Source organism: Aythya marila (genome assembly GCF_965140915.1).
Source record: "Aythya marila genome assembly, chromosome: 2".
In the NCBI taxonomy this organism is placed as follows: Eukaryota; Metazoa; Chordata; class Aves; order Anseriformes; family Anatidae; genus Aythya; species Aythya marila.
The window spans coordinates 5,371,046-5,384,080 of NC_139043.1; the positions used below are offsets into that span (position 1 = coordinate 5,371,046).

The following is a 13,035-nucleotide window of genomic DNA, read 5'->3' on the forward strand; positions in this document are numbered from 1 at the left end:
AAGTGCATGTCTCTTACTTGTATGTTACATCTAAACTAATCACCCAAGGCTCTCTATATCCTCAGAAAAGAAAAAAAAAAAAAAAGGCAACTTTAAGGGGGCACAGTCTGTCTGATCCATTTTAGGTACCTTTTTTGGTACAGGGTGGAATTGTACCTGTATTCCATTGATGGTGGAAGGATACTAGAATGAGCAGGCAGGAGGAAGCATCTCATTTTAGCTGAATGCATCCTGCCCTTTCTATTAAAAACAAGCAAACAAACAAGCAAAAAAAAGACAAATGGTTAAACCTTGTGATGTGATAGGCTACTGGTGTTGTGAAACCAATGCTTCTCAGTTTTACTTGGTGTTCATCTTGTATGTCCTTGTGCCTCCACTGCTATTCTTTCTTTAAAAACTTTTTTGAGGCTGGTTCTTTCTTTCTGATGTGTGCATATGAAGCATTTACCACACTGAACAGTGATCCAAAATACCTAGGGAGAAGTAAATTATCACTGCTGGCATGTATTTGGGGACCTTCCTAATAACTAGGAGGGAACATTCACTTTAAACTTAATCCTACACTTTTAAGGCAAAATGTGTTACAGTAGCTAGTGTTCCACAGAAGGTAAAAGAGACATTTCTCTCCTCCTGAGAGGGTGTCATTATATTTCATGCATTTTTGTTGATATATGGGTAGCTGGATAGTGCTTCTCACCCAGCACAAGTTAAATGATGGAAGCGAAGGTGTTTTAGCAAGCCAATTTATTGATGTAAATTAATGATGTTTTATTAAGCTATTTACCTCTCATAGGCAAATATTTATCTGTAAGGCAATCTTTAATAATTTGTGACAGCTTAAACTACAGTCATTTCATCCTTGCCTGTAACAGCTTGTAGCAGAGTATAATTGCCGACTGACAGAAGCTGATAGAGTAGAAGAGAACATCATTCAAGCCCAGGCTCGAGCAAGAGCTGAAGAAGAAAGGGCTCTAAATGTGCTGAAGGTAGATGCTGGGGAAGAATTCCACAAAATGGGATTACCACCAGGTGAGAATTCAGGAAACCCTGTACGGGGTCTCTCCTCAGTACATGCCTATAGTTCTGGGAGACTAACACAATGTTGGTCTGAATTGCTGGTAGGCCTGACACTATATTCAGTGAACTTTTAGTTTGGCTTTACATCAACAGAGCAACTTTGATAGATTTCGTGCAGACCTTCAAGAATGGTAACATCTGCTTAACATTGAAAGAAACAAAACAACCAAGTCATTTTCAAGGTATTAGACTTGCTATTAATTGCTTTCCCACCTAGCTTTATAACAAACATATGCACTTTGCTGTGTAGCAGCAACTAACAAAGATCAGATGTTTCTCTGATGACTGCATAGCTCAGTTTGAACTGAATTTAAAATTGTGGAGATAGATGCCCATGTCCTGGGATTAAAATACCAGACAGTTTATCTATCCAAAAATATTACCTGACAGTGATGGGTTAAAAAGAGAACATAACTTTGAGTTGATCAAGATCGTTGTATCTTAAGCTTTTGCACTTATCTTTGGTTTTCTGTTTTACTGTTGTAGTGGCATCCTCTTTTAGGTGGATTGTGGATAATGAACTTCTTAGAAAAAATCATTTAACCTGCCCTGATGATTACATCACTGATAAATTACCTGTTACTAGAGCACCAAAAGGTAACTTTTACAGCAGAAAATAATTAGACTTTTTAGAACAGTCACATTTAGTCACAAAGTCCATGATTTAGATTGTTTATCAATAGTAATTCAAAAGAAAGCCATAAATCTAGAATCTTGGAGTTTCCTCTAAGGTAGTAATTTCATTGTCCAAGTATAAAAGCATGGGGCTGGATTTCACATCTTGTTTATGTGAATTTTCTGGCTATCATAGGTCCATCATATAGATCTTTTTGTAAATCAGACAGGACATTCTAAATCCCACTCATAGGTTTAATACAGCTTTCTGGCAGTAATATAACTTTCTATATAGCTTGTTTGACTAATATTTACAAAAGTTTTGCTATTACTTTTCTTCATTTTTGCAAAATAAACAATAAATATAAATAAAATACTAGAGGATTTAAAGTGTGTTTTCTACCATTGATGAGACTAAAACAAGATCTTATGCTTAGAATAAATGCTTTTAACTCATGTTTTCTATTACAGAATTACATTTTTCTTTGAATTACAGGGAAAACAGAACCTGGTTACATGAAGGAGACATTTAGTTTTAAACAGCGAATTTCTTCAGACTTGCAGGACCAGATGACTACACAAATTGCACACCTCCAGAAAATATCTGGTAGCCTGTCAAATGTGTCTTTATCCACATTAACTCTACTTTCAACGCCAGATTCTAGCCACCAGACCAAAAAGACAAATAAGGTAAGTTTTACAGATTTGCTGGTTTTAGTCTGTCAGAACTGCGGGGCCTGTTGTTAATCCTAAAACAAAGGGTGAATCTCACTGCCTTATTAATTTGGCTACAGTGTTTTTCTTTGGTCTGTTAAGAAAAGAGAAATGCAATATTTTCATATGAATTTTCAATGCTGTATAGCTTCAGTTAGTCATGTACAGATAGCTTTTTCATCATCCTCAAAGCTGCAGTGTTTAACTTTGCACCGCGGTCTCTGTTTTTCAAAGAAATCTAATGCCTCACAGGAGGCAGCCTGGAAAAGCAGTAAGTGCAAAGCAGAGGGAGAAAGAGAATGTGCTTATCTTGCCAAACTTGAGAAAAGACAGAACTATCTGAAGAACCCCCGCTTTTTCCCACCAAATACTCTTCATGGAGGCAAATCTCTTGTCATTTCTCAAGAAAAGATGGAAAAAATCATGGCAGAAGCTAATAAAGGGTAAGCAGTATATGTAATTCTTTGCTTCTGAACTAGAGCCCACAAAGAGCTCCACCATAGAACTACTATGGATTTACACATAGGTATTTTGAGCTAAATGTCTGTATGGCCTCCTGAAATTGAGTATGTCTGTATGACATTTTGATTTTTGCTAAAGGATACGCTTTGAAATTTGTTATTTTGTCAGTATGTAAAGAACCAGGCAGTAAGAAAATGTCTTTTCTTTTTTTTTTTTTTCTCCTTTCTTTCAGTGATACCTCATTTGTTCCTGTGTTTCATGTCAATCCACCTATTGTTTTATTTTCTGATTATGAAGTTGGACACGTGTATGAGGTGAGAATTTCTTTGCAGGGATTCAATTTTGCCACTGGAAACAGTACATCCTGCTGTGATTTCACCCAATCTTTTGGTTTTCCACAATTTAACAGAAGTCTGAGTTTCTTTTTTATATTGATTTAATGACCCTTTAGTTTCCTTCAAGATACTCTTTCACACATACCACTGACACTCTAATCAATGCAAACTAAAGGGAACCTTTTTCAATATCTACTTGGTTTTGCTAGTATTTCATTAAGACTTTACACAAACTGAGAAGAATGAACAGTTTCAGCAACTTTGGTATTCCTGATTTTGATTTTTAGGCCTGTCTTCATGTTAAATTAGCACCTACTAGCAAAGTACTAGGGAATAGCAAACATGATGATAAACAGTAATACAATATACTATTATATTTCTTTCTTAAATGAAGATGACTGTAGAGATACAGAACGTCACTTCAACATGTCACCATGTAAGACTTATTCCTCCCTCTACTTCAGCATTTTCCATTGGACCTGGTAAGTGTTTTTGTTTGTTTTTTTCTTCTACTGCCTTTAAGATAGTAACACCTAAAAGATCTAATTTATCTGCTTGAACTAATATTTTTCAGAGACTTTTTGCTTTGTTCTGGTATCCATAGTGCTCTGAGTAGCAGATTACAACAATTACAACAATTTCTTCAGTAAAAGAAACTGAAGGTCGTTGAAACTGAAGGTTGTTTTACATCTCTAAAACTATTCATATGCAACTCATAACCAGTTTCCAATGGCGTAATGAGGAGTTCAAGAAAACTAACATTACAGTGTTTGATGTCAGACTGATATGTATCTGTGGAATACCTAGATTGAGTCTTACTCAGAATTCAGCTAGGAACAGACTTCGTATCCATTGAAATCAGCATGGGGAGAGGGCAAGAAATAACAAACTAACAAGGAAGATTAGGTTTGAGGATATTTAGAAGTTAGATGTGCACATGTAAGGCATGTTTTGTAGCAGAGGAAAACTGGGTAACATCTCCAGGTTTCTCTCCTGTAGTTTTCTGTAGTTAAGACAAACACATTTCAGACAAAAAAAATCTTTTGAGTTCAATGAAAGATAGGCATATACACAGACTGCACTGGCAGGCCCTTTGTGCTTTTTTATCAGCTTGACCATGGTGAGAGTTTACAGGCATCTTTCCAGATGGAGTTATGATCATAAAAATCTATGTCAACATTGTGAGGTTTCAATTTTTTAATTACTTACTTTTTTTTTTCCAAGGAAAATTTCCAGGAAAGGGAGGAATGATTGCTCCTGGGATGTCATGCCAGTATGTAGTCCAATTTATTCCTGAATATCTAGCAGATTATGAAGATTATATATTAGTGGAGACTCAAGTATCAGAACCTCTTCAGATCCAGATCCAAGCAAAAAGACCAGCTCCAGTGCTAACATGTGAGCAATATCCAGTTCTTAAGTGTCTCTTATGTTAAATGGATTTTTTTTTTTAATTTGACTGTCTCCAATTTTATGTTACAAAACAAACATGGAGAAATGTGGCAGTGCATTTTCTACATTTTGATGCCAATCTCATTTTCACTCCTAATAGATTTGTTAGCTATTAAAGTGTAATCTCCTCAAATTTTTCCTCTATTATTTGCATATGATGCATGGAGCTCTTTATTTTCACTGTGTTAGAGAAATGAACAGGAACTGCTTTTCTAGGTTTGTATCTCATCATTACTAAACGACTAACTGTAAATATTAATCTTAAATATTAAGGAATTATGATTTAGTTGTAAATATTTGCTGCTATTGATTAATATAGATTCATGCTACATTCATTATATATTGATATAATCTATCTGCAGAATTCACGTCTTGAATATTTAGCCTCAGGTGTAGCAATCAGGACTACTTTTGCACAAACTTGCTTTCATTTAAAATTCATCTTTTGGAAAAATCGTCTTACTTAACTGTCATTATTCAATGGAGTTCTTAAGTAGGAAGCACCATTCAACTGTAAGATGAATGCAGAAATATGCAACTCACATAGTTTGATATTCAAATGGAAAGAATTCAAGGCTTTTAGGATGACAGGACCTAGCATGTTTATTTGCAGCAGTGTTGTCATAAAAAAAAAAACACAGTTATTTAAGAACTAACTGGCTTTGCCAGCTGCTAACCTTCACTGGATTTGTAGCTGATTTTCTTTGTTGCTCATTGCAGTGCCTCGTGTTATAGACTGTGGTTCTTGCCTTGTTGGGGGAATTAAAGTAACACTGATTTTGTGCAGAAATGAGGGATTTAGCACTGGGAAGTTCTGTATAATGCCAAAAAAAGCCTGGCCACCTCCTAATTTCATGGTGAGTGATCACTGGACATGGTATAGATGCCCTGATGTGAAGAGTTTTTGAAGTAATTGTGGTTAACTAGTACAGAATTCATGAGACCTTGCTGGATGCATCTGTACTGACCCATTCCCTCAGGGATTTACATTTATCCTTCAGTCCAGTCTCCCTGACTGTCTGTACTTCCTGCATGTGCTCTGGCTTACCTGTGGAAGGAGTTGCCTACTTATTACACATAAAAGAAGCAAAGTTTAAATTGGTCCTAGCACACTTGAGCTGGTTTCCTCCCCTTCCCTGCCAAAGCCATCAAATACTGACCTTGCTGCACCCGCAGGCCCTAGAAATCCACTGCAGGTACTGCTCTTTCTTTAGCCTGCCATCACAGAACAGGGTGTTATATGAACGAAGATGAAATGTGACTGGTAGATTGCTCTCATGTGTTGGAGGAAAAGCTATTGGAATAGCTTACATGCTAGGTTGTTCCTCCTGAAATATTTCAGATCCCATTCAGTCATAAACATACAGAGACAGACACAGCTCCTGTGCTCAGGCATAGCTGTTGCACCTGTGAAGGTGAGCATTAGGGCACCTGACATGATCATTTATCTCTGGAGACAGCACCTTCCCTCTTTTAGCTTTCACCAAGGTAATTATAAAGCACAGAGCACTTCTTCTAACTAAGCTGTATAAATTAGCCATATGCTTTTGAGGTGTGATAAAACAATTATGGGAAGGTGTAGAACAGTGATATTTTAGTATGCCGCCTGTTTTAGGTAATCCTGTGTTATGAAAACAGTAAGCCAATAAGCTGATTGATTTAATTTAATAATAATTTTTATTTTATTTTTATTTTTTAAATCTTAGGCTGTTGCCACTGTTGGCTTTGTGACGCAAGATCCGTTTGGGATCTATCCTGCTGTTTTTGAGCTAGCTCCAGGGCAGAGTACAACAGTAGAGGTTAGTAACTACTGCTATAGAAAGTATTTGTACTTTACCAAGTACATTAGCAAAACAACATCAGTTTAGGAAGTCCTGGCTGGACCCTACAAATTTGAGTTTCTGTGAAGAAAAGAGCTCAAGTCCTTTTGTAGAATGATTTGGGAAGAAATGCAGCTATGAGCCTTACTGAAGGGTCTTTCGTTGTATCTTCCAAGTTCTACTTACCTAGCAGAGACCAGTCACATTTTCCCCATGCAAAGAATCCTGTTAGAAAAAATAGAAATCTGAGAAGACAAAAGTCCTTATTTCATTCCAGCTGGGGCACCAAGTCCAACAAACTTTTCCTTTGTGAGTTTTATTGGAAAGAGACATTTTGGGAAGCAAATTATAACAGTGTAGAGCAGCAGGTACAAATCCTTATTTCTGTTCTGCTGTTTACTGAAAAAGATCCTGCAGTAGGTGTGCAGTACTGGCTGCAACCACTGCTTTCTCTGATCTGGGCTGCATTTTATCACAGCATCATGATGGGGAGAGGAAGAATGATACTGGGAGCACAGCCAGCCTCCAACCTGTTTTTTTTCTCTGCAGTAACTCCTAGCTGCCACCAAATCAATGAATCACGCAGGTGTGGGTAAAGGAGAAGAGTTTCCCTTTCTCTCTTCCCAGCTGCGTTACTTCAGGAAGGTCACCCATTTGTGGGAGAGAAAGAGGAGGTGGATTTAGCACAGGTTGGGCTTGCAGGCAGTAATGGAGAGCAGGCAGGAGAACCATGGTGCACGTTACTGGAGCCAAAGGTTGCACAGTTTGGGCCCTGAATCATTTTTGTTGAAATGGAGCTTGGGGAAGGCACGCAGCATCTGACCCTGCTCATACTGCTGCAGCTTTACAGGCAGCAGTGGTGTTGCTCAAGAAGTGACTGAGGACAGACCTGATCCTGAGGGTGCAATTTGTCTGACTGACCTAGAGAACTGCCCCCAGCTCCAGTGACTACAAAGGCAGCTTGTGGTGAGCAGCCAAGTGCACTCATGTAGGTTTAGTCACCCAGAAAGCACCTGTTTCTTTCTGGGCTATGTTAAGGGAATATGACTCTGTTCCTTGTAAATGTAAGATTACATTTACAAGAATGAAAATTAAGTAACATTATTTAATTATTAACCATTAGAACTGTCCTTTAGTGAACACTTATGGATTGAAGTTTATGACTTCCTGGAGAAAAATCAGTTACAAACGTTATTATTTTGCTTCTCTCTTTCAGGTAGTGTTTTTTCCTTCCTCTCCAGAAGTATCACAGCAGATATATACCATTGTTTGTGACAATTGCCAGGTCAATGATGTTACAGTCACAGGTTTGTTCCTAAGACTTTCCAGAGATCATGTTTCTAACACTGCAGATACTCAGTTAATGTGAGTGGTGGTTGAGGCGCATTTGGGTGTGAAGCAGATTTGGGATATATCTTGGATTAGGGTATTCAAGAGAGGCAGGCAGTCTTTAGGTTATCTAATTAAAGAAGTTGAAATTATTGTAATTGTTAGTGCTTGTCCTGTATTGTGAGTACTATGACATGAGGCTTAATGTGAAATTCATACAAGCACTTTATTACACGTATTTCATTTGGGAATTTTTAAGAGCACTTTTGCTGCTTATTTTTTATTTTCATTATACTGCTCAACATGTCTGGAAGCCACAGCATCAACCATTGTAAACATTCTGCTGGCTTCAATGAAACAATGCTAATGTAGGTGGGCTGAAGTTGTGGCCCTGAAATCCAAATCTGTTAAATTCTTAAAGACGGGATCTCTGCTGATATATATTGATAATTAAAGAACATCAGGAAAATACTGTGCTGTTAACACAGTGGAGCTCTGAAACCTGAGGAAACACCAGACATAATCAGTAATCACCGTTGCTGGTCTTTGGTGTTAAAGAGCAATATGAACAAAGTTAATAAGGTGGAAAACAGTAATACCTACTTATTTCTTCAAGGGGTTGGCCAGCTGATAGCTCTGGAGCTTTTGCACGTTACGGGTGGAGAAAGCAGCCCTGCACCTGGTGAAGTTACTGATGTCACAGCACAGCACCTCATACGATTTGACCCCCAAAACCCACACACCACTGAGGAGAAGAATTTGGTTATAAGAAACTCTACGTACGTAGCTACTATTAATAGTTATCCTCTGAAGTCTAAACACACTGCTAGGGACCTTAATTGTAACACCATACTCTCTCAGACTGGCAAAATCTTCATGCTCTTGTTAAGCTTTGTGCAGAAGCTTTATGCTTCTTTTTGCTCTGTTGTTTAGTAATTAGGGTTCAAGGATTATGCTTGGAAGAACAGGATGGTTGCAGAAAGTGTTTAACAGGGTCAACTAGCTGAGATTTACCTCATCTAACTTTACATGTCTACAAGGTATATTTGTACAGCTGAGCTAAGCACCTTATATACCTTTCCTTTCATAGTGAAGGGAGATAGACGGTTTTTAGGGTACAATTCTGACCTGACTGTAGGCATCTCCTACAGAATAGGACATAATGCATCCTGGACTATACTGGATCTCCCCTGGTTAAAAGGGAGCTCAGTGTTACTAGCTCAGCTTTAAACTTTCACATGATTCCCACTATTGTTCCATAAAAGATTAAAATATAAACTCTATTTGAAGTCAAGGAATATGTCCCTCCATAATTACCTTGTACTGAACGTGGTGGAATCCTGATTTTGATCAAACTCACTTAGACAATAATAGAATTATACTAATTTGCACAGTTGCAGTAGTTACAAGCTGCAGACCCCCAAAACAGTGAGGAGATCAGTGCTGTATCTAGATACATGCAAGTAAACTGCTACAGGGAATTTCTGGAAGTTTGTTATCAGTCTGGCCTGCAAACCACAGATGCACAATGCCACAACAGAATGTTGTTTGGGTGTAGGAAAGTGGGAGTCAGTGAACTGCGCTATCATCGTGACAGCAGTCCACGCGCTTCTGGTGTCAGCATTAGGGTGAAGCAGAACCGGGCAGGCTGAGACTGAACTTCATGGAAACAGTCAAGAGAAAACTTTATAAAGCTAGGGAAAGTGAGACAAGACATTGTCCTTGTTCAGGTTTATGTCATTAATTTCACTTTGAAACTCCAGTGTCCTTTCTCCATTTTCTAAGGCAAAGTTTTTGAGGTCAAAATGAACAAAGTTTTAAAACCCATGAACAGATTCCATGGAATACTTCTGCTGAAGCAACCCAGTTTAGCAACATTTTCTGGATTACAAATAGTATTGCAGAGCCACTGCTATCATCCTAGCTGGAGCCACTGTTTGTTGATTTGTTAAAGACCAGAGCTTGCATTTGGATTAAATTCAGAACGTTACATAGATTATTAGCAGCGATCCAATGCAAACACTGATATCAGCAGGAATGGTCCTGTTGATCTCAAATTCTTGAAAAAAGAATTTTAGAGTTTCTTAAAAGTTGCATTAACATTACAAGTTAAATAAGGCAAGAAAGTAACATCTCTTGTGCATATATATATATAGCTTATTTCAATGTATTTGCATATTCTTTGTAGAATTTGCATACTCTGACTCTTTCTATGCTGTCTCATCAGCTCTGTAGCTCACGAGCACTGATAAGCCTAACCCCCTTTAATCTATAAGGAGAGGAATTTGCTGCATGGAAAAAAGAGCTGAAAAATTTCTCCCAATATCTTGCTTAAAAATGTCTAATTTTTTAATCATAATTTCTTTTTGTTTATTGATCACTTTGCAGCCATGTAGAACTTCCTTTCTACTGGCAGATAATAAAGCCTAATCTGCAGCCATCAGTGCCAGAAGAAGCTGCAGACTTCACAAAGATTGAATACAAAAGAGACACAGAGTCAGCCTTCTCCATGAATCCTGAGCAGGGAGTTTTGCTTCCCCATGCTGATCAGGAGTTTACTCTCACTTATGCTCCACAGGAGGTATGGCTTGTGATTCCTTCCTATCTACAAACTCCAGCTGCGTATTTTTATGCAAGTCATAAAACCCATGCTGCACAGCTTTCTGAATTAAATGTAATTGGCTGGTAGTATGCTCTAATAAACAGTATTCAAAATATAGAAAGTTACTGAAAAGAAAACATGTTTTGACTGCAAAATATGAGGCAGCTTCTGATCTCATGGCATTTCTGGTACTGATTGGACACCATTAACTTCACACTGGAGCTGTGGACACGTCCTCTTAGCTGCAGCTGTGCTGGCTGATAAAGTTGCCATCCTTACTGTGCTACTAGCCCCTTCGCAATCCCCTGACCATCAGGATCTGCTAACTGAGCTCCTTTGGGGGAATCTACCCCATACCCACATTATAGCTCAACAGTCTTGGTTAGCAAGCTGATTATTTAAACCGTTTCCAACTGTAGCTTGTTTGGGCTGAAAAGGGACCTATGAACAGCTCTGCAGTAAATAAGAGGGGTAGTAGTAGATTTTGGCAGAGGAATGATGACATGCAGCTGTTGTAAAGAGGGGGGTGCAGTGATGTTTGAGCGCAGCTGTACCAGTGGATGGCTGACTGTTGTCTTAGTTTCTGCTCTCCCGTCCATGTAAATAGGGAGTATGAGCTCACTGTATTTAAAGAAACTTGATCCAGAGTAAACCCAAGAGTGAAAATGTCCCGTGGCGTGTTGTTTGACAGACATAGGAATGCCTCAAGTAAATATGGAAGAGAACTTAACTTAAAAATACTTTAATATGAAAATATATTAATGATGTTTTAAAGATTTTAATTCATTAACAAAAATATGTTGAGTTAACATACACACTTAGATAAATGTCTCATTGTAAACAAAGGAATCATTTGCAAAGCCCTTCTGATTTAAGGCCTGCTTCTGTGGGTGCTTTATTTGCTGTTGGTGTTTGTTTTTTTTTTTTTTGCCATTAGTATATAAAAGGCATCCTCCTTCCTCATCATGGCAAAACAGTGCTTTCTATTCAAAATTAGATTGATGGTCAGTTAAATACCCTGGAGTGGATAAAAAAACTTAAGTTAGTACAGCCATACTAATCTTAATTTGCAGAGTATTTGCAGATGCTTGCTGTAGTATGCAATATACAAGGGAAATAATAACAGGCATGTCAAAAATGAGTATTTTTCTTGGAACCATAAACCATGAGATCAGAATCTGGCTTAATGTTTTGCAGTCCAATATGTTTTCTTTTAGTAACTCTATTTTGAATATGTTTTTTCAGAGTTTAGTACTTCAGTGATGATTGTTCATAATTTAAATGTAAACTACGTTTTCATCTCTATTTTTGAATTCTCAATGTAACTGCCTACTTGACGATAAAAGCCTTTCCTTATCTGTACAGCTGAAGACATATCACAGTGTGATTCAGATGGTTCTGAGGGACATCCCAGAATCACCTAGGTAAGCTGAGAAATGAGATTTCCACGTAACATGTGTAGCCATGGTGTTTAGCTATGGTGTTTCATTAAGTTAACAGAATTTTTATCTTTCTGGTTATGATGGACCGAGAGTTATAAAGGATTTAATGTGCACAACTAAACTAATAAAGGATTTTATGTGCACAACTAAACAGTGGTATAAAATGTCTTTGTGAGCTTCCATCACGTCTTATGGCCTTAGCCATAGCTGGGGCTGCACCTCTCTTGGAAAAAGATAATTCTGACATTTTGTCTGTTTATTTCCCATGCTTTCTGCTGAGATTTCCAGCAGTTCTTTCTGTTATAGACTGCTGTGACAAACAGTAACAACTTAGATACTTATTCCATGAATGTGCTGGGACAACCAGAGCATGTTAAAAGACCAATGGGATTTTTCCAGTTTTTAACTGCACTCCAGCAGTCTGTAGCGGAGAAACTTTTGACGTTTCTTACTTTTTATCTGGCAATTAAACTTTTGCTTAAACTGGATGCCATCTTTTAAAAATGTTTAATAATTCTACTACATTTCTTCCTGTAGTTTAGTGAAAGAGGGAATGCTTCAAAACATCCCACAGTACAAGGCAGAGGATGTAATAGCACTGGAAATAGAAGTTAAAGGATCAACAGAACCGTTTCAGCTGCTTCTGGAGCCATACGCCATTATCATCCCTGGAGAAAGCTTTATTAGTGTAAATGTCAGAAAGACATTTAAGGTTTGTTTGCTTTTTACTTCATTGTTATCATGTGCTTTGTGTCACTCGATCATGGGTGTTAGAAGCTATCAGATGGTCCATGTTATTTTAGTTTTTCTTAAATATTTTTAAAGGAGGCCATGACTACTGTACTGAAATCCCCTAGCAGGCCTCCTTTGCCCTGCACTCCAGGCAGCAGGCTTTGCTCTTTTTTCATCTCTCAGGTTTGATATCACAGAGCGTTAGGCTTCCAAATGTTTTTCTGGGTCACAAACCTGTTGCTTATCAATCTGTCACTCCTGTAGTGCAAGATTTTTCCAGCTAGAAGGAATAGCCAATGGATGATTAAATGACTTTGTAACAGAGGCACTCTTTGTTTGAAGGACTACTGCAAGCACAGAAAAGCTGAAGTCACTTAGACTGTAGCTTTCTAGACCTTATTCTATTCTTGCATGTCCTGGTAATTTCTGTTTGACTGTTATGGGACAGGTTCCTG

The 13,035-nt window shown here is 37.9% G+C and overlaps 1 protein-coding gene across 1 annotated transcript in view; it reads left to right on the top strand.

Moving 5' to 3' along the window:
- The window catches only part of DLEC1 (DLEC1 cilia and flagella associated protein), a gene marked incomplete at its 5' end in the record, with an annotated part of 37,499 nt that overhangs the window by 648 nt on the left and 23,816 nt on the right, over positions 1-13,035 (top strand). Inside the window, 14 exons of the mRNA XM_082754356.1 lie at positions 873-1,029; positions 1,564-1,674; positions 2,189-2,382; positions 2,641-2,849; positions 3,101-3,182; positions 3,598-3,685; positions 4,428-4,601; positions 5,376-5,512; positions 6,362-6,458; positions 7,696-7,782; positions 8,421-8,583; positions 10,193-10,385; positions 11,772-11,830; positions 12,386-12,560. Of these exons, the coding sequence (XP_082610482.1) occupies positions 873-1,029; positions 1,564-1,674; positions 2,189-2,382; positions 2,641-2,849; positions 3,101-3,182; positions 3,598-3,685; positions 4,428-4,601; positions 5,376-5,512; positions 6,362-6,458; positions 7,696-7,782; positions 8,421-8,583; positions 10,193-10,385; positions 11,772-11,830; positions 12,386-12,560 (1,926 nt within the window). The remainder of the gene's footprint in view (positions 1-872; positions 1,030-1,563; positions 1,675-2,188; positions 2,383-2,640; positions 2,850-3,100; positions 3,183-3,597; positions 3,686-4,427; positions 4,602-5,375; positions 5,513-6,361; positions 6,459-7,695; positions 7,783-8,420; positions 8,584-10,192; positions 10,386-11,771; positions 11,831-12,385; positions 12,561-13,035) is intronic.